This window comes from Balaenoptera musculus, chromosome 8 (genome assembly GCF_009873245.2).
Source record: "Balaenoptera musculus isolate JJ_BM4_2016_0621 chromosome 8, mBalMus1.pri.v3, whole genome shotgun sequence".
NCBI classification, from domain to species: Eukaryota; Metazoa; Chordata; class Mammalia; order Artiodactyla; family Balaenopteridae; genus Balaenoptera; species Balaenoptera musculus.
This window is the reverse complement of record NC_045792.1, coordinates 21192053-21211036: the sequence shown is the minus strand read 5'-3', so window position 1 is coordinate 21211036 and position 18984 is coordinate 21192053. Positions and strand designations below refer to the sequence as shown.

Below are 18984 nucleotides of genomic sequence, written 5' to 3'. Positions count from 1 at the left end.
GATAGTAGGGATGAAAGGAGGATTTAGAAGTGGAAGATAGGACTGAAGTACAGTTAGGTTCATGAAGGTAGGTGATTGTAGGTAGGGAATATTTATCTATCATTTCCTAGCTGAGAGTTAGGAAATGAGGAATTTAATACTTCTAACTGAATTTCGTAGCCCATTGTATTAGATAAGAAATTTCTCTTGATGAAGTTCCCTGTATGGGGAGAGGTTCATTGACATGTGACTGGCTAAAATTTAGAGAAATGACCTTACTTCGATCCTTTGTTTTTATTTCAATTTGGAGAATTTTCAGTTTTATTAATAATAGTATCTTAAAAAGCAATTGATAATATATTTTTAAAATACAAAATTAACTCTATATTAATTTAGTTGATAGTGTAATGAATAAAATTTCTCGGCAGAGATATTACTTATATAAGCTGATTTTCAGGTAATTAATATATTTCTTACTATAGGTTTTCAAATTGGAATGATAATCATTTTTTTCTGGACAACTAAATGGTTAAAAATGTTACATCTTTTGGTAGGTTTGTAGGGGGAAAATCCAATTTTGTTAGATATTTGTGAGAACATTTACCCTAAAATAGCCCATTGTTCTTCCTGGATTAAGATTTACTTCTTTTGCCTGAGCGGGAGAAGGTATAATTTAACATTGGTCTTCAGGACAATTCTGTATTTCCGTGAAGGCCATTAGCTTGCTGATGAGTAGCATGCAGATTACTAGTGTGCAGACTATGGCTGTTTTATCCACCTTAGGTGAAAAAGTTACTCTTATGTTATTTGTCTCTACTTGGACTTTTAAACTTTCAGGGAGGAAAAATAATTTTCTTTAAAAAGTTATCTTTTTGTAGTTTACATTAATCAGTATTTCTTTTTTTGTCTTTGGCAGTACAGAAGAAAGGTTGAGAAGTGTTCCTGAATTCATTTCTTTAGAATCTGAATCTATCTGTTCTCTTCTTTGCCGTCCCTCTTTTCTACCAGTCTGGGTATAGGGGCAAACTTGACTCAGAAAGAGAAAGCATTTGGCCCTTAGTAATCTCTCCTTTGCTATGTGTTGTCTGTAATTAAATTAAAACTTTTAGTTGATGATTGAGATGCTTTAGGCTATGTTATTTGAGATGTGTGCTGTTTTAAATCACAGATATAAGTATTTTTAAAGAATGTGAAATAATAGAAGACATTGAAAATTAGAATAAAATGAGAGCTCCATGTTAATTGTAACATTTTAAAATGTTAAAGTTTTATTTAATCTATACAAATTATATTGTTAAGCAAAAACATTATTATATAAAAAGATAATAGATCAATTATGCTTTCTTTTCTTTAACAGAAGAACAACAGAATTCATAAAAGTGAAGAATTTTTAAAGAGGGTGACAAAAAGAGAAGGAAAATGCCGAAACCAGTAAGTGTATTTTATTACTTTTGACACTGCTTACTTAATAAAATATCAGTGGCATTAAGTTCCTTTCGGAACAAGGCAAAGTATTATGGTAGAGTTTTGGGGGGGAAAAAAGCACTGATATTACTGTTGTTTGTTTTAGATTAATGTGGCTAGAGTACAGTGTTATGTGGGCCAGTGATGAAGAGGTTTAGGTAACACTGTAATTAAGATTACTACAGGTTGTGGGGTCAAACTTAGTTCTTATCCTCACCCTGCCACTTAACCCGACTGACCTTTGTTAGATTAGTTCAGTCTCTCCAATTCTTAATTTCTTCACATATAAAATGGAGATATAATTAGTTACTTACTGGAGAGTCTGGTGAGGATTAGAAGATCCTGGTGCATATACATTCAGTGCTCAGTAAAAAGTAACTTAGTGTTAAACAGGAGAAAATAATGAGAGGTCAGAAGGATCCATGCAGTATTAATTTTCTCATAATTCTAGCTTTGATGCTAGTGATACCAGTGCTGATATTATATATAGCCCTAGATGTTTAATTTAATGGTATATATGTGATCATTTTATTAAGTTTTATAATTATATAATTTGAGACTTAAGGTTTGTCCTTTTATCTTAGGATAAATGTACTTTTCTTCATCTAACAAAATCGGGGGTTTTTTTTCAAGAATTTTTTGGCCAGTTATCTTTTTAAGAAAATCATTGGTTGTGGTTATTTGAATTTTCTGGCATGAATGTCACTTTCGAATTACTTTTAAAGATTTAGCAGGTAAAAAAGTGCATTGTCGGAGGGAGAGAAGAATAAAAAGAAGTAAAAGGCATAATCAGTACAAAGCAAGAATTAAATTTCTCTATTTGCAGATGACATAATTATGTAAATAACCTGGAATTTACAAAACAACTATTAGAACTAATAACAGAATTTAGCAAGATTGTTGGACATAAGGTTATATTTTTTAAAAAATCAGTCTTCTGTTTTATATAAGCAAAATTCAAAAAATGAAGTAAAAATTTCATTTGTAATAGCATCAAAAATATAAAATATTTAGGAATAACTTTACAGAAGCTGTACAAGATCTCTACGCTGAAAACTTATAAGTACTTAAAAAGACCAAAATATATACAAAAATAAACATTGGTCATAGATATGTCTAGAAAATATTATTACAATGTCTGTTCTCCCCAATATATTGGTAGATTGAATGTAATTCTAATCAGTTGAATCCCTTTGGTTAAAATTGACTAGCTGATTATAAAATGTTTATGGAAGAGCCAAAACTTATGTGGAATAGCTAAAGCAATAGCTAGTGGGAAGCAGCCACATAGCACAGGGAGATCAGCTTGGTGCTTTGTGACCACCTAGAGGAGTGGGATAGGGAGGGTGGGAGGGAGATGCAAGAGGGAGGGGATATGGGGATATATTTATACGTATAGCTGATTCACTTTGTTGTACAGCAGAAACTAAGAAAGCATTGTAAAGCAATTATACTCCAATAAAGATGTTAAAAAAAAAAAAAAAAAAAAGAACAAGGGTGGGGCTTCCCTGGTGGCGCAGTGGTTAGGAATCCGCCTGCCAGTGCAGGGGACACAGGTTCGAGCCCTAGCCTGGGAAGATCCCCCATGCCGCGGAGGAACCAAGCGGGTGCGCCGTAACTACTGAGCCTGAGCTCTAGAGCCCGTGAGCCACAACTACTGAAGCCCGCATGCCTAGAGCCTGTGCTCCACAACAAGAGAGACCACCACAGTGAGAGGCCCACACACCGCAATGAAGAGTGGCCCCCGCTCGCTGCAACCAGAGAAAAGCCCTCACGCAGCAACGAAGACCCAACACAGCCAAAAATAAATAAATAAATTTATTAAAAAAATAAAATAAAAAAGAACAAGGGTGGAGCACTTACACTCCTGGATTTCAACACTTATTTTCAGGCAACAAAAATAAGACAGTGTAGTATTAAAATATTAGATAATAGGATCAGTGGAACAAATATACATCTCCACACACAAGGTTGTCACACAGTTCAATGGGGAAATTAAATTCTTTGCAAGAAATGATGTTGGAACAAAGAGTTATGCATACAGAAAAATACGAATCTTGACCCTTATATCACAGTTTACACAAAAAACTAACTGAATGGATCACAGGCCTAAATTAAAAGGCTCAAACTATAGAACTTCTAGAAGAAAATAGAAAACATTTTTGCAGTCATAGGGTAGGCAAAGAATTTCTTTGGTAGTACACAGAAAGTTCGAAGCAAAAAAAAAAAAAATTGAACATCAAAATTAAAAAATTTGCTATTTGAAAGACAACAGTAAGAAAGTAAAAAGGCGGGGCTTCCCTGGTGGCGCAGTGGTTGAGAATCTGCCTGCCAATGCAGGGGACACGGGTTCGAGCCCTGGTCTGGGACGATCCCACATGCCGTGGAGCAACTGTGCCCGTGAGCCACAATTACTGAGCCTGCGCGTCTGGAGCCTGTGCTCTGCAACAAGAGAGGCCGCGATAGTGAGAGGCCCGTGCACCGTGATGAAGAGTGGCCCCCGCTTGCCACAACTAGAGGAAGCCCTCGCACAGAAACGAAGACCCAACACAGCCACAAATAAATAAATAAATTTTAAAAAGAATCCTCAATGTCTGATCATTGTTTAAAAAAAAAAAAAAAAGTAAAAAGGCAAGGCAGAATTGGAGAAAATAATTGCAGTATCGCATTCTTTTAGAACTCAATAAGACAACCCAGTTTTTAAAAAGTGGGCAAAAACTTTGAATAGATACTTCACAAAAGAAAATATATCAGTAGCCAATAAGCACTTGAAAATATCCTCAATATCTTTGGTTATCAGGGAAACATAAATTAAAACTACAGTGAGATACCACTTTATATTTACTGGAGGGGCTATAATTAGACTGATAATATTTTGCCTGTAAGGATGTGGATCAACTAGAACTCTTATTTCTGGTAGGAATGTGAAAGTTAAAAGTAGTTTGGAAAACTGTCTGAATAATTGAGTGGAGAACATTTATTATTCCTAAGAGTAAGGATTAAAAATTGTATATAAGGCTTCCCTGGTGGTGCAGTGGTTAGGAATCCGCCTGCCAATGCAGGGGACACAGGTTCAAGCCCTGGTCCGGGAAGATCCTACATGCCGCGGAGCAGCTAAGCCTGTGCGCCACAACTGCTGAGCCTCTGCTCTAGAACCCGTGAGCCACAACTACTGAAGCATGCTCACTGTTTATGCCTAGGCTGAAAAGTGGCCTTATATCTGTCTCTTCTGCTCATGTTCTGTTGGTGAGACCTTAGTCACATAGCCATACCTAATTGCAAGAGACATTGAGAAATGTTCTTGTAGCTCAGTAGCCATGTCAAACGGTAATTTTGTTAGATTTTGGTGGTCAAACAACAAGTAGTCTCTGCCACAATCATATGGTTAGTTTTAAGGAGAAAAATCATATAATAAATTCAGAAAGAGCAGTTGCTAAAATTGAACAACTATTCATGATTTAAAAGTAAAAACCAATACCTCTTAAGCTAAGTATAGAAGAAAACCTATAACAAAAGTAATTCTTAATGTGTTAACAGTGGAAGCTTTTCTTTTAAGATCGGGAACAAGACAAAATGTACACACTATCACTGCCGCTGTTCAACATTGAACAGAAAGCCTGTGCAGAAAAATTAAAAACTCTAGGACTGGAAAGGAAGAAACACTTTGAAGATGTTGAGGTATTTATTTATATCAGGGGTTGGCAAATTATGGCCCATAGGCCAAAGCCAGCCCACCACTTGTTTTTGTACAACCTTCAAGCTAAGAATGATTCTTACATTTTCAAGGTTGAAAAAAAATCAAAAGAATAGTAATATTTCATGACTTGAAAATTATATGAAATTAAAATTTCAATGTCTATAAAGTTTTGTTGGAACACAGTATGCTCATTGTTTATTATCTATAACTGCTTTTCTGCTATAGCAGGAGAATTGAGTAGATGCAGCAGACAGTATGGTCTGCAAAGCCTAAAATAGTTACTATTTGTACCTTTACAGAAAAAGTTTTCTGACGCCTGGTTTATATAAATACAAGAATTTACACAGACTCATTTTAACAGTTGGCAAGGGAGCTGATAAAAGGATCAATATAAAAATCAATTGCATTTCTACAGAAGTAAAACCAGAAAAAATTTTGGAAGGATACTTCATCATATTTTGATGATATTTATGATGATATGATGATATTTATTTATTTACCCTGTGTTTGAAACGCTTTAAGCTAGATGAGTTTCAGTATTTGGAATTCTTTGGATTTTAGAAAGGTGAATATACAATGTATTATATGCATATGTAGTATTATGAAATTTCCATCAAGGTCTGTTGCATCACATCAGTATTTCTATAGATCGGTGTGTGAATATTCATTTGAAGTGGGATAAATTAATTCACCAGGTGGACTTATTTCAATTGTTTTTGCTAGAAATTAGCTAATAAACTAGAGTTTTCAATGCATTTAGGATGTCATGGGATTATGAACCTATAATTATAATAGCTATAAAACCATAGGAGAAAGATATCTTAAATGATTAATATGATTTTTCTGGAGGAAATTATAAACATTTTTTAAAAAGATCTTAAAGAAGACCTAAATCAATGCATAGAGAGAACCATACACTTGGATACTAAGAGTCAATATTGAAAAGATGTCATTTTTTACCCCAAGAGGCTGATGAATTTAGTGTAGTTCCAATTAAAATCATAATGCGGTGTTTTGAAAAATTTATAATTATATGTGGAGTCAAGAGCAAGAACAAAGAGACAAGAATAGCCAAAACAGTTCTGAAAATAATAAGGGAAGACTTGCCATACCAGACATCAAGACTTATTTAAAGATACAGTAATTCAGACTATATGGTATTGGCAGAATAGTTCAATTGAACAGTGCAACAGAATAGCACAAAATTAGACCCATACCTATGGACATAAGATTTGTGACAGTGCAGTCTTTGGAGAGTGAATGAGGTAATCAATATACATCATATTTGGATGTTTAAAATCACTGTATTATTATCCCTCTGGGGATTAGGAAATGAAATTGGATTTCTACCTTAAATCATAAGCAAAAATCATTGAAGACAAACTATGAAAAACAAAACTTTGATAGGAAATATAAGAATATCTTTATGACTCCAGGCTAGGGAAGGATTTCTTTGCTTTTATAAAAAAAATTTTTATTTTTTATTGGGGTATAGTTGATTTACAATGTTGTGTTAAAGGTTTTCTTAAATATGGCAAAAAATTGATATCTGCATGTAAAACATTGATAAATTCAACATTAAAATTTTAAAAATGTTTATCATAGAGAGGGAGTCTTCATAAAATAGAAGGACAAGCTACAAACTAGTAGATTTCTTTGTAATGCAAGTAACTGACAAAGGATTAATATCTAGAATATATAAAGATCTCCCACATATGAGTAAGAAAAAGACAACCCAATAGAAAAATAAGCAATACATGTGAATAGACATTGTGAAAGATGAGGAGACTGAGTGGTCAATAAGCATATTATATTACTTTTCTATTGCTCTATAACAAATTATCACAAATTTGGTAGCTTGAAACAACACACATCTATTATCTCACAGTTTTATACGCTAGAAATATGGGATGATATGAATGGGTTCTCTGCTCAGGGTCTCACTACCCTGAAATCAAGGTGTAGCTCAACTGCATTCTCATCTGGAGTTTGGGGTTCTCTTTCAAGCTCATTCCTGTCATTGGCAGAATCCATTTCCTTGAAGAATGAGCTATCCTTTACTGGTGAATGAAGTCCCCATTTTCTTGCTAGCTGTTGGCCAGGGGTCTCTCTTAGTCCTAGAGTGTGGTGTGTGTGACAAGTCCTTTGCTCATGCCCCCTCCAATTCAGCAGTGGAGAACCTCTTTAATGTCAAAGTCCTCTCACACTTTAAATCTCTCTGACTTCTGCAACCAGTCGGAGAAAACTCTTTGCTTTTAAAGTAATCATGTGATTAGCTCAGGCCCACCCACAATGATTTTCCTATCTTAAGGTCAACTGATTAGTAACCTTAAGTACACCTGCAAAATCCCTTTTGTCTTGTAATGTTAACATAATCATGGGAGTAAGGTGGGGGTGGGGGGGAGGAGATCATGGGGGCTGTCTTATAATTCTGCATATCACACATAAGAAAATGTTCCCAACTTCATTAGGGATCAAGAACCTGCATATTAACACCATATTGAGATATCATTTTATACCCACTAGATTGTTAAACATTAAAAAATCTGATTATATCCACTATTAGTGAAAATATAAAGCAGCAGGAATTATTATTATTTATGGGAGTGTAGATTGATACAATCATGTTGGAAGACAATTCAGCATTACATTGTAAAGTTGAAGCTATGCATACTTTATCACCCAGGAATTCTGAGTTATACTTCTAGAGAAACTCAGAACATGCACTAGGAGACATGTACAAGAATGTTTATAGCAGTATTGTTCTTAATAAGCAAAAAATTTGAAACAATTTAATGTCAATAGATAGGAAAATGGTAAATGAATTACTGCCTAGTCACATAAAGATGAATTGCAACTACTCACAAAAACATCAATGAATCTTAGAAATATAATTGTGAAAAGGCAAACTATAGTGTAGCAAAATTTTTGTTTAAACCTTTTACTGAAATAGAATATACATATGCAAAAGAATATATCATAAGTGTGTAGTTGATGAATTTTCATAAAATATACATATGTAATCATTGCCTACATCAAGAAAGACTTTATTAGCAAGTATTATACAATTTTAGTACAGCTATACCGCTAAAAGTCAAAAACTAAACAATATTTTACATATAGATACCTACATTTGTGACAGAACTATTGTTTTTTAAAAAGCTAAGGGGATAACAAACACAAAATTTAGGTTAGTACTTACCTGTGGGCATTGGGGTCAGGGAAATTCACAAAGAAGAAATACACTGGTGACATTTTTTGTCATTTCTAGTTTTTAAGTTGAATGGTAGATTTATGGGTAAAGGAGAACCTTTTCTTTGTTCAAAATGTTCTGACACCAAAAAGGAAACCATTTTCTTTATTCAGAATGTTCTGATACGAAATGTGTGGGTTTTCCATACCAAGCAGTTCTCCAATTCTATGTGGATACCAGTTGTGTGTCCTGCAATTTAATTTGTTCTGACACAACTACCCAGAATTAGCGCAGACCCACCGGACTGCTCTGGACTTCTGAAGCTAATCACAGGTAGTGCAAGTGACTCACACTTCTAACTTGGCTAAAGTTTGGGGATTCCCACGATCCCCTCTTCAGATTCTATAATTTTCTATAACAGCTCACAGAACTCAGGGAGACACTTTACTTACTATTACTAGTTAATATAAAGGATACTATAAAGGATACAAATGAAACAGATGAAGAAGGTGAGGTCCAGAAGGGTCCCGAGTGAAGGAGTTTCTTTCTGTCTTTGTAGAGTTTGCAGTGCACCACCCTCTCAGCAGGTGGGTGCGTTCACCAATCGGGAAGCTCTCTGAACCCTTTTGTTTAGGGTTTTATGGAGATTCCATTTCATAGGTGTGATTGATTAAATCATTGGACATTGATGATCAGCTCATTCCCCAGCCTTTCCCCTCCTGGGCAGTCGGGGTGGGTGTCTAAAAGGTTCAGTCCTCTAATCATGTGATTGGTTTCTCTGGCTACCAGCCTCCATTCTGAAGCTATTAGAGCCCATCTGGAGTCACCTCATTAGCATAAACTCCGTTATGGTTGAAAGGAGCTTACTATGAATAACAAAACATCCTCCTCTCACATCTATCACTCAGGAAATTCCAGCGATTTTAGGAGCTCTGCCAGGAACCAGGATGAAGATGAAATATATATTTATTGTTATGTTACAGTAGGTTTTATTTTGTTATGCTTCATTGTCTATATATGTTACAAGTATTTTATGTGTATTAATATTTCCTAAAAGATGATTTTAAAGAAGGAGCTCTATAAGATTTTTTTGATTAGAGAAGGTATTTCAGATAAAAGTACATGTGTGGAGGTACATGTGGTTGTTAGCATGAGTAAAACATAAGGGGAAATAAGTCTGATTTAGCTTTCTAATAGTGTGAGTTAAAAGTTAAAAAGATAGGTTTTTACCATATCATGGTGAATTCTAGGTGAAGATGCTATTCTGGAGTAAAAATTATTTTGGTTAAGGCATGTTACGTTTTTGGTGAGATATCCAGCTAGAAAGGTATTTACACCCAAATATTGGAATTTAAAAAAGTCTAGCAAATAAAAGGCAATAGATGAGTGGTTTTTATAAAGTGAAGAATAATACATTTGCAGTATAAATAAAACTAAATATTTGGGGCTTCCCTGGTGGTGCAGTGGTTGAGAATCCGCCTGCCAATGCAGGGGACACGGGTTCGAGCCCTGGTCTGGGAGGATCCCACATGCCGCGGAGCAACTAAGCCCGTGAGCCACAACTACTGAGCCTGTGCATCTGGAGCCTGTGCTCCGCAATGAGAGGCCGCGATAGTGAGAGGCCCGCGCACTGCGATGAAGAGTGGCCCCACTTGCCGCAATTAGAGAAAGCCCTCGCACAGAAACGAAGACCCAACACAGCCAAAAATAAATAAACAAATAAATAAATAAAAAAAAAAGTTAAAAAAAAACCCAAAAAAACCCTAAATATTTGATTTTTGTATTGAAAGAAATATGGAATAGTGAATGACATTCAAAGAATTTGGAGTTATACCTCTGCCCTGCCATTTGATATCCATGTGTCCTTGGGCAAGTGATGGAAACTTTTCTATAGAAATGAACTTTTCTATAGAAATGCACATATCTCCTAGTATTGTTGCAGAGGCTAAATAAGAAAATGAAAAGTGCAGGGCCTCGTGCCTACTGTATGTTAAGTATTCAATAAATCAAAAACATATATAATAAATCAAACTATCACTTTAATAAAGAAAATATTAGGTATATTATAGAGTTGCTTTTTACTGCCTACATATGATACCACTTTATTTTATAAATCAGATAAAAGTATTTTTTCTTTTCTACTGATTTTCCCTTTGTTTTTATTGCAGATCAATGTAAGAGTAACAACGATGGATGCGGAGCTGGAATTTGCCATTCAGCCCAACACAACTGGCAAACAGCTTTTTGACCAGGTATCATTTACCAAATGAAGTATGTAATTTTGACACCATAGTGTGGATGCTACTGCATACTTCTTTCTGTGTTTTTCTATACCTTTACTTATAATGCAGCAATGTAGCACTTGGAATATTTCACAGTACCTGTTCAGATGTCTTGAACAACTGTAGGGGATAGTCTTTCTCATTCCTAGATTTGAGAGATAGGACTTTTTAAAAATAATTATTAGCAGGTATTTAACATCTGTTATGCAAATCATTGTAATGAGGACTAAAAGGAATTCAAAGATATTCTCCATAGTCCATGAGTGGAATAGGTGGAGATCCTAGACAGAGGGTGTAACCAAGCAATGGGCTTGTGTTCCCGCAGCACAGAAAGCCAAACTCTTGACAGTGAGAGTTCGCAGCAACGTAAGGGTTTATTGCAGGGCACCAAGCAAGGGAGTGGGAGACAAGTCTCAGATCCACTCCAACCTGGTCTTTGAGTTAGAGGTTGTTTTTAAAAGGGAAAGAACAAAGAAGCTGGGGTTATTTCATCTTGTGACATTTTCTGTGACATTTCTTAATCGTAGAAGAAAGGATGTCTCTGGTTTATGATTCGCTAGCCAGGTGGTCCATGACTTGGTGGTCTGTTAGCTTATCTTGCCCTGGAGAAGTAAACTGTCCATTAATGATGATATCTGATGATACAACAGCAATTTTAGTACATTAATGATATTATCAACAACAGCAGTTTTGGTCATCTGACTCTGGTTGATTAGTGTTCATTTAGCACAGGATTAAGGTCAGAGGGGACAAAAGGGAATAAAGTTGGATAGAGAGGTTAATCCTAAACTTGGCAGGGGAACTCGGTTTTAGGGGGACTTGGTTTCAAGGGGATGGCAGGAGCAAAGGCACAGGCTATAAACAGGCACCTGACAGCAGTTTGATATCGTCGGCTCATAATATGCTAGCCTGGAGTTAGAACATGTTAAAGAACTTGGACTACTGATACTGTCTTTTTTTTTTTCTCACTCTTGAGAGCACATTTGAGCCACCCTGGGGAGCTTTCAAGAGGAAAAAAAAAAAAGCAATGCTTGGAAACCACCTCTAGAGATTCTGTTAGTCTGGGACCTGCTCTAAACTATTAGTATTTTTATTTAGGCTCCCTAGGTAATGCTGTATATAATGTTGTAAGTAATCAAGTTTTATTGAGAAAAGGAGGAAAGAGATTGGTGACCAGAGGTCAAGTGGTTAAGAAGTGAATTGATTGCAAAAAGGAGGAAGTTAACTTTTACATAAACTTTTATTGATACGTATGAGCAGGAGAGCAATAGTCTGCGATCAAGCTTACTATTGACCTTAGAAAATGGGAGAGAGAGTTTCTGGCATTACAGTAATAAATAACATATTAGAGGGCTTCCCTGGTGGTGCAGTGGTTGAGAATCTGCCTGCCAATGCAGGGGACATGGGTTCGTGCCCTGGTCTGGGAAGATCCCACATGCCGCGGAGCAACTGGGCCCGTGAGCCGCAATTACTGAGCCTGCGCGTCTGGAGCCTGTGCTCCGCAACAAGAGAGGCCGCGATAGTGAGAGGCCTGCGCACCGCGATGAAGAGTGGCCCCGCTTGCCACAACTAGAGAAAGCCCTCGCACAGAAACGAAGACCCAACACAGCCATAAATTTAAAAAAAAAAAACAAAAAAAACATATTAGATATCTACTGATCCAAAATATGATGAAATAGAATTTAAAAACTCCTGGGAAGTTGTTTCTTCTCTTGACAAAGTAGTAAACTTCATCTCTTGATTAGATAATTAATGAACTTGAACACCCTGGTAAAGTCTTTTTGGAAGATGAAAGGCTTTTTTTGGTGTGAGTGAGCAAATTTTTAAGACAACAGCATAAGCAGCTGCATGCACCATACGTTATAGATATTTTACTTTTGTGAACTAATATTTACTTCTGTTGATTCTTCTAGGTCTCCTGTTTTGTAAATACATAGTCTGTCTTATTTGAATAAAAATGTAGATGCAGTTAGCATTTACTACTTCATAGCATATTGAAATGTTATTTATAGTGAGCAAAATGTTTTGTGTTAGTCAAAAACTAATCAGCAAGTGGACCTTTTTGGTATTGGATAGTGAGAAATAAAATATTTGTTTTTTACTAAGCAGAATTGCTTTAGTTTGGACATGAGGGAAAATGAAACCACATATATTATAATGCAGTAATATGTAGTAGTTGAAAAGTGTGGGCTCTGGAACCACACTGCCTGTAGTAGAATCCCAGCTGTAGCTGTTTGACTTCACACAAATACTTTCTTTGCCTCATTTTTCTCATTTGTACAATTAGGATGATGATAACATTACTCCTTCAGAAGGTTTTTGTGAGAACTAATTGAAACTCCGTGTAAAGTACATTAGAACAGTATTTGCTATACACATTTCATATTGTAAATGAAGAGGTCTAAATTAAAGAGTATTATTATCTGTTATGGGCTGTCTCAGCAATTAATTCTTGTAGCCCCTGTTCTATTTCCTGATAACGAGAGCCAGAATGCTAGGATCTAAAAGCAGGTGTTACCTTGGGTGTAGTGAGTATATGGGTGGGCTGTCAGGGCAGTAGGTTCAGGGTCAGGCCAGGAGCAGACCTAGGGGTAGGAGTTCTCTCAAATGAATCCACCTGTAACAGAACCTTACTTCTGATTAGGATGTCAGCTTGAGGCCATCTGCCCTGTTGAGGACTCTAGTTGAGTGCTTGAGGTCCTTTGGTTTGCTCCCTGCTGACTCTTTCTTCACTGGCCTCCTCTTCTAGCTTCTGCTTGTGGGATTAGAATAGTAATACCCACAAGGAGTACTCAACATGATCTGTTAGGATGCAAGAAAAAATATTAAAATGTTTGTCTATATTTTTGTCTTTCCTCTTTCAAATTATTTTTTAAAAATATGCTAATATATTAGTGTGGTAGCATTGTATAACTTATAAATAAATATACATATAATGTAGTTATGTGTCCAAGTATGTTTTTACTTGGAAGTTCATGATTTAAAGTTTCCTAGAACATTTTTAGAAGTAGGGAAAGATGGGGCCTCTTAAGGAATTTCACAACTGTGCTCTCTTATTTTTCCTGGTGTGTGTGTGATAGTCTGAAGTTAGTTAAGAGACTGGTCTTGTGCCCCACTGTGGCAAATCCCCCTTTTACTTAGCAGCCTTGTGAATCACAAAAAGCCTGGAAGCAGAAGCTGAGGCCTGCGCTTTGGTACACTTCTCTCTGCTGCTCTTGACATTTCCTACTCCTGCCACTCTGAGCTGGAATGTTTTCTGTGGAGCTGTTGGGACAACTTGTCTTTTGCCAAAGTTGAATTATCTGGGGTCTCTTTTGTCCACATTAAAGTTTTGGTTGTGACTTTCCTGGTGGTGCTCTGGTTAAGAATCCACCTGCCAATGCAGGGGACACAGGTTCGATCCCTGGTCTGGGAAGATCCCACATGCCACAGAGCAACTAAGCCTGTGCACCACAGCTGCTGAGCCTGTGGGCCACAACTACTGAAGCCCACACTCTCTAGGGTCCACGTGCTGCAACTACTGAGCTCGCATGCTGCAAATACTGAAGCCCACGCGCCTAGAGCCTGTGCTCCGCAACAAGAGAAGCCACGGCAATGAGAAGCCTGCGTACCGCAACGAAAAGTAACCCCCACTCACAGAACATAGAGAAAGCCCACACGAAGCAACAGAAACCCGATGCAGCCAAAAAATAAATAAAAATTAAAAAAAAAAAAGTTTTGGTTGTTTGGCATTGCTCAGCATTTGCCATCAGTATGGGTCTTTATATCCCATGCCATTCAGAAATTTCTCAGTTTTTTTTTTTTAATGTGGTAACCTTTCCTAGCACAGCTAAATGTTTTTTCTTATTTTTAGTTTTTTGCGTATGTCTTGTCAGTGAAATTTTAAACAGGGAAAGTAAACTGAAGGGTTCAGTTTGCTCTCTTGAAACCAAAAGCCTGGCATGTTTTTAGATTTCTGACATGTATACACTAATATGCATAAAATAGATAACTAATAAGAACCTGCTACATAAAAAATGAAATTCAAAAAAAAAATATTTTGAGCCTAGACCCTGCCCCATGCTCAAACGCCACCCTCCCCCACCCCAACTAGGCCCTGCTCCACCCTAAACCCCACCCCTGCCTAAGTTTCACCCCCCCACCTAAACTCCACCACCCATAACCAAGGCTTTTTTTTCTTCTTTTTTTTTTCTTTTAGTTTGGGGTTCTGTTTTACCTTGTTGTTGATTCATTTATATTTTTATTTTTCTAATAAATCTTTTATTTTTCTAATTTTATCTTATTCTTTATACTTTGTTATTGTTCTGCTCCTTTTGGCTTGTTCCCCCCACCCCCCATTTATTTTTTCTGTTGTGGTTTTGTTTTACCTTGTTGGAGTTGTTTCAATTATATTTTTATTTTTCTCTCCCTTTTTTTTTTTTTTTTTTGGCCACGCCACCCAGCTTGTGGTATCTTGGTTCCCAGGCCGGAGGTTGGGCCCGAGTTCTTGTGGTGGGAGCACTGAGTCCAAACCACTGGACTAACAGAGAACCTCAGACCCCAGGGAATATTAATTGGAGTGAGGCCTCCCAGAGGTCCTCATCTTGGCACCAAGATCCAGCTCTACCGAACTGCCTGCAAACGCCAGTGCTGGATACCTCAGGCCAAACAACCAGTAAGACAGGAATACAGCCCTACCCATCAAAAAAAAAAAAAAAAAGAAATGACAAAAAATATGTTACAGATGAAGGAGCAGGGTAAAAACCTACAAGACCAAATAAATGAAGACAAAATAGGCAACCTACCTGAAAAAGAATTCAGAGTAATGATAGTAAAGATGATCCAAAATCTTGGAAACAGAATGGAGAAAATACAAGAAATGTTTAACAAGGATCTAGAAGAACTAAAGAGCAAACAGACAGTGATGAACAACACAATAACTGAAATTAAAAATACTCTAGAAGGAATCAATAGAATAACTGAGGCAGAAGAACGGATAAGTGAGCTGGAAGATAAAATGGTGGAAATAACTGCCGGGGAGCAGAATAAAGAAAAAAGAATGAAAAGAATTGAGGACAGTCTCAGAGACCTCTGGGACAACATTAAATGCACCCACCAACATTCGAATTATAGGGTTCCCAAAAGAAGAAGAGAAAAAGAAAGGGTCTGAGAAAATATTTGAACAGATTATAGTCAAAAACTTCCCTAACATGGGAAAGGAAATAGTCAAGTCCAGGAAGTGCAGAGAGTCCCATACAGGATAAACCCAAAGAGAAATACGCCGAGACACATACTACTCAAACTATCAAAAATTAAATACAAAGAAAAAATATTAAAAGCAGCAAAAGCAACAAATAACATACAATGGAGTCCCCATAAGGTTAACAGCTGATCTTTCAGCAGAAACTCTGCAAGCCAGAAGGGAGTGGCAGGACATATTTAAAGTGATGAAAGGGAAAAACCTACAACCCAGATTACTCTACCTGGCAAGGATCTCATTCAGATTTGATGGAGAAATCAAAAGCTTTACAGACAAGCAAAAGCTATGAGAATTCAGCACCACCAAAGCAGCTTTACAACAAATGCTAAAGGAACTTCTCTAAGCGGAAAACACAAGAGAAGAAAAAGACCCCCAAAAACAAACCCAAATCAATTAAGAAAATGGTAATAGGAACTTACATATCGATAATCACCTTGAATGTAAATGGATCAAATGCTCCAAACAAAAGACACAGACTGGCTGAATGGATACAAAAACAAGATCCTAATATATGTTGTCTACAAGAAACCCACTTCAGACCTAGGGACACATACAGACTGAAAGTGAGGGGATGGAAAAAGATATTCCATGCAAATGGAAATCACAAGAAAGCTGGAGTAGCAATACTCACATCAGATAAAAAGGCTATAAAGACTGTTACAAGAGATAAGGAAGGACACTACATAATGATCAATGGATCAATCCAAGAAAAAAACATAACAATCATAAATATTTCTGCACACGACATAGGAGCACCTCAACACATAAGGCAAATGCTAACAGCCATAAAAGGAGAAATCGACAGTAACACAAAAATAGTGGGGACTTTAACACCCCACTTATACCAATAGACAGATCATCCAGACAGAAGATAAATAAAGAAATACAAGCTTTAAATGACACAATAGACCAGATAGACTTAATTGATATTTTTAGGATATTCTACCGGAAAACAGAAGAATACACTTTCTTCTCAAGTGCACACAGAATGTGCTCCAGAATAGATCACATCTTGGGTCACAAATCAAGCCTTGGAAAATTTAAGAAAGTTGAAATTGCATCAAGCATCTTTTCCAACCACAATGCTATGAGATTAGAAATCAATTACAGGAAAAAAACAGTAAAAAACACAAATACATGGAGGCTAAACAGTGTGCTGCTAAATAACGAGATCACTGAAGAAATCAAAGAAGAAATAAAAAAATACCTAGAAACAAATGACAATGAAAACACGACGATCCAAAACCTATGGGACGCAGCAAAAGCAGTTCTAAGAGGGAAGTTCATAGCAATTCAAGCTCACCTCAAGTAACAAGAAAAATCTCAAACAATCTAACCTTACACCTAAAGCAGCTAAGAAAAGAAGAAAAAATAAAACCCAAAGTTACGAGGAGGAAAGAAATCATAAAGATCAGAGCAGAGATAAATGAAATAGGAACGAAGAAAACAATAGCAAAGATTAATAAAAGTAAAAGTTGTTTCTTTGAGAAGATAGCTAAAATTGATAAACCATTAGCCAGACTCATCAAGAAAAAAAGGGAGAGGACTCAAATCAATAAAATTAGAAATGACGAGAGATTACACCTGACACTGCAGAAATACAAAAGATCATAAGAGAGTACTGCAGGCAACTATATGCCAATAAAATGGACAACCTGGAAGAAAGGAACAAATTCTTGGAAAAGTACAACCTTCCAAGATTGAACCAGGAAGAATTAGAAAATATAAACAGACTAATCTCAGGTAATGAAGTTGAAGCTGTAATTAAAAATCTTCCAACAAACAAAAGTCCAGGACCAGATGGCTTCACAGGCGAATTCTATCAAACATTTAGGGAAGAGTTAACACCTATCCTTCTCAAACGCTTCCAAAAAATTGCAGAAGGAGGAACACTCCCAAACTTGTTCTATGAGGCCACCATCGCCCTGATACCAAAACCAGACAAAGATATCACAAAAAGAGAAGATTATAGACCAATATCACTAATGAACATAGACACAAGAATCCTCAACGAAATACTAGCAAACAGAATCCAACAACACATTAAAAGGATCATACATCGTGATCAAGTGGGATTTATCCCAGGGATGCAAGGATTCTTCAGTATAGGCCAAAAAATCAATGTGATACACCATATTAACAAATTAAAGAATAAAAACCATATAATCATATCACTAGATGCAGAAAAGGCTTTTGACAAAATTCAACACCCATTTAATGATAAAAACTCTCCAGAAAGTGGGCATAGAGGGAACCTACCTCAGGATAATAAAAGCCATATATGACAAACCCACAGCAAACATCATTCTCAATGGTGAAAACCTGAAAGCATTTCCTCTAAGATCAGGAACACGACAAGGATGTTCACTCTCAACACTGTTATTCAACATAGTATTGGAAGTCCTAGCCATGGCGATCAGAGAAGAAAAAGAAATAAGAAGAATCCAAATTGGAAAAGAAGAAGTAAAACTGTCACTGTTTGCCGATGACATGATACTATACATAGAAAACCCTAAAGATGCCACCAGAAAACTACTAGAACTAATCAGTGAATTTGGTAAGGTTGCAGGATACAAAATTAATGCACAGAAATCTCTTGCATTCCTATGCACCAACAACGAAAGATCAGAAAGAGAAATTAAGGAAACAATCCCATTTACCATCACAACAAAAAGAGTAAAATACCTAGGAATAAACCTACCTAAGGAGGCAAAAGACCTGTACTCAGAAAACTATTAAAACACTGATGAAAGAAATCAAAGATAACATAAACAGATGGAGAGATATACCATGCTTCTGGATTGGAAGAATCAGTATTTTGAAAATGACTATAGTGCCCAAAGCAGTCTACAGATTCAGTGCAATCCCTATCAAATTACCAATGGCATTTTTCACAGAATTAGAACAAAAAATTTTACATTTCGTGTGGAAACGCAAACAACCCCGAATAACCAAAGCGATGTTGAGAAAGGAAAAATGAGCTGGAGGAATCAGGCTCCCTGACCTCAGGCTATACTACAAAGCTACAGTAATCAAGACAGTATGGTACCAGCACAAAAACAGAAATATAGATTAATGGAACAGGATGGATAGCCCAGAGATAAACCCACACACATATGGTCACCTTATC

At 36.5% G+C, this 18984-nt stretch overlaps 1 protein-coding gene across 2 annotated transcripts in view; it reads left to right on the top strand.

The window, feature by feature from the left end:
- Positions 1-18984, top strand: part of RDX (radixin) — a 98271-nt gene that overhangs the window by 11894 nt on the left and 67393 nt on the right. For both annotated transcript variants that reach the window (XM_036860184.1, XM_036860183.1), the window contains exons 2-3: positions 1337-1410; positions 10502-10585. In XM_036860184.1, the coding sequence (XP_036716079.1) occupies positions 1399-1410; positions 10502-10585 (96 nt within the window). In that variant the 5' untranslated portion in view covers positions 1337-1398. The remainder of the gene's footprint in view (positions 1-1336; positions 1411-10501; positions 10586-18984) is intronic.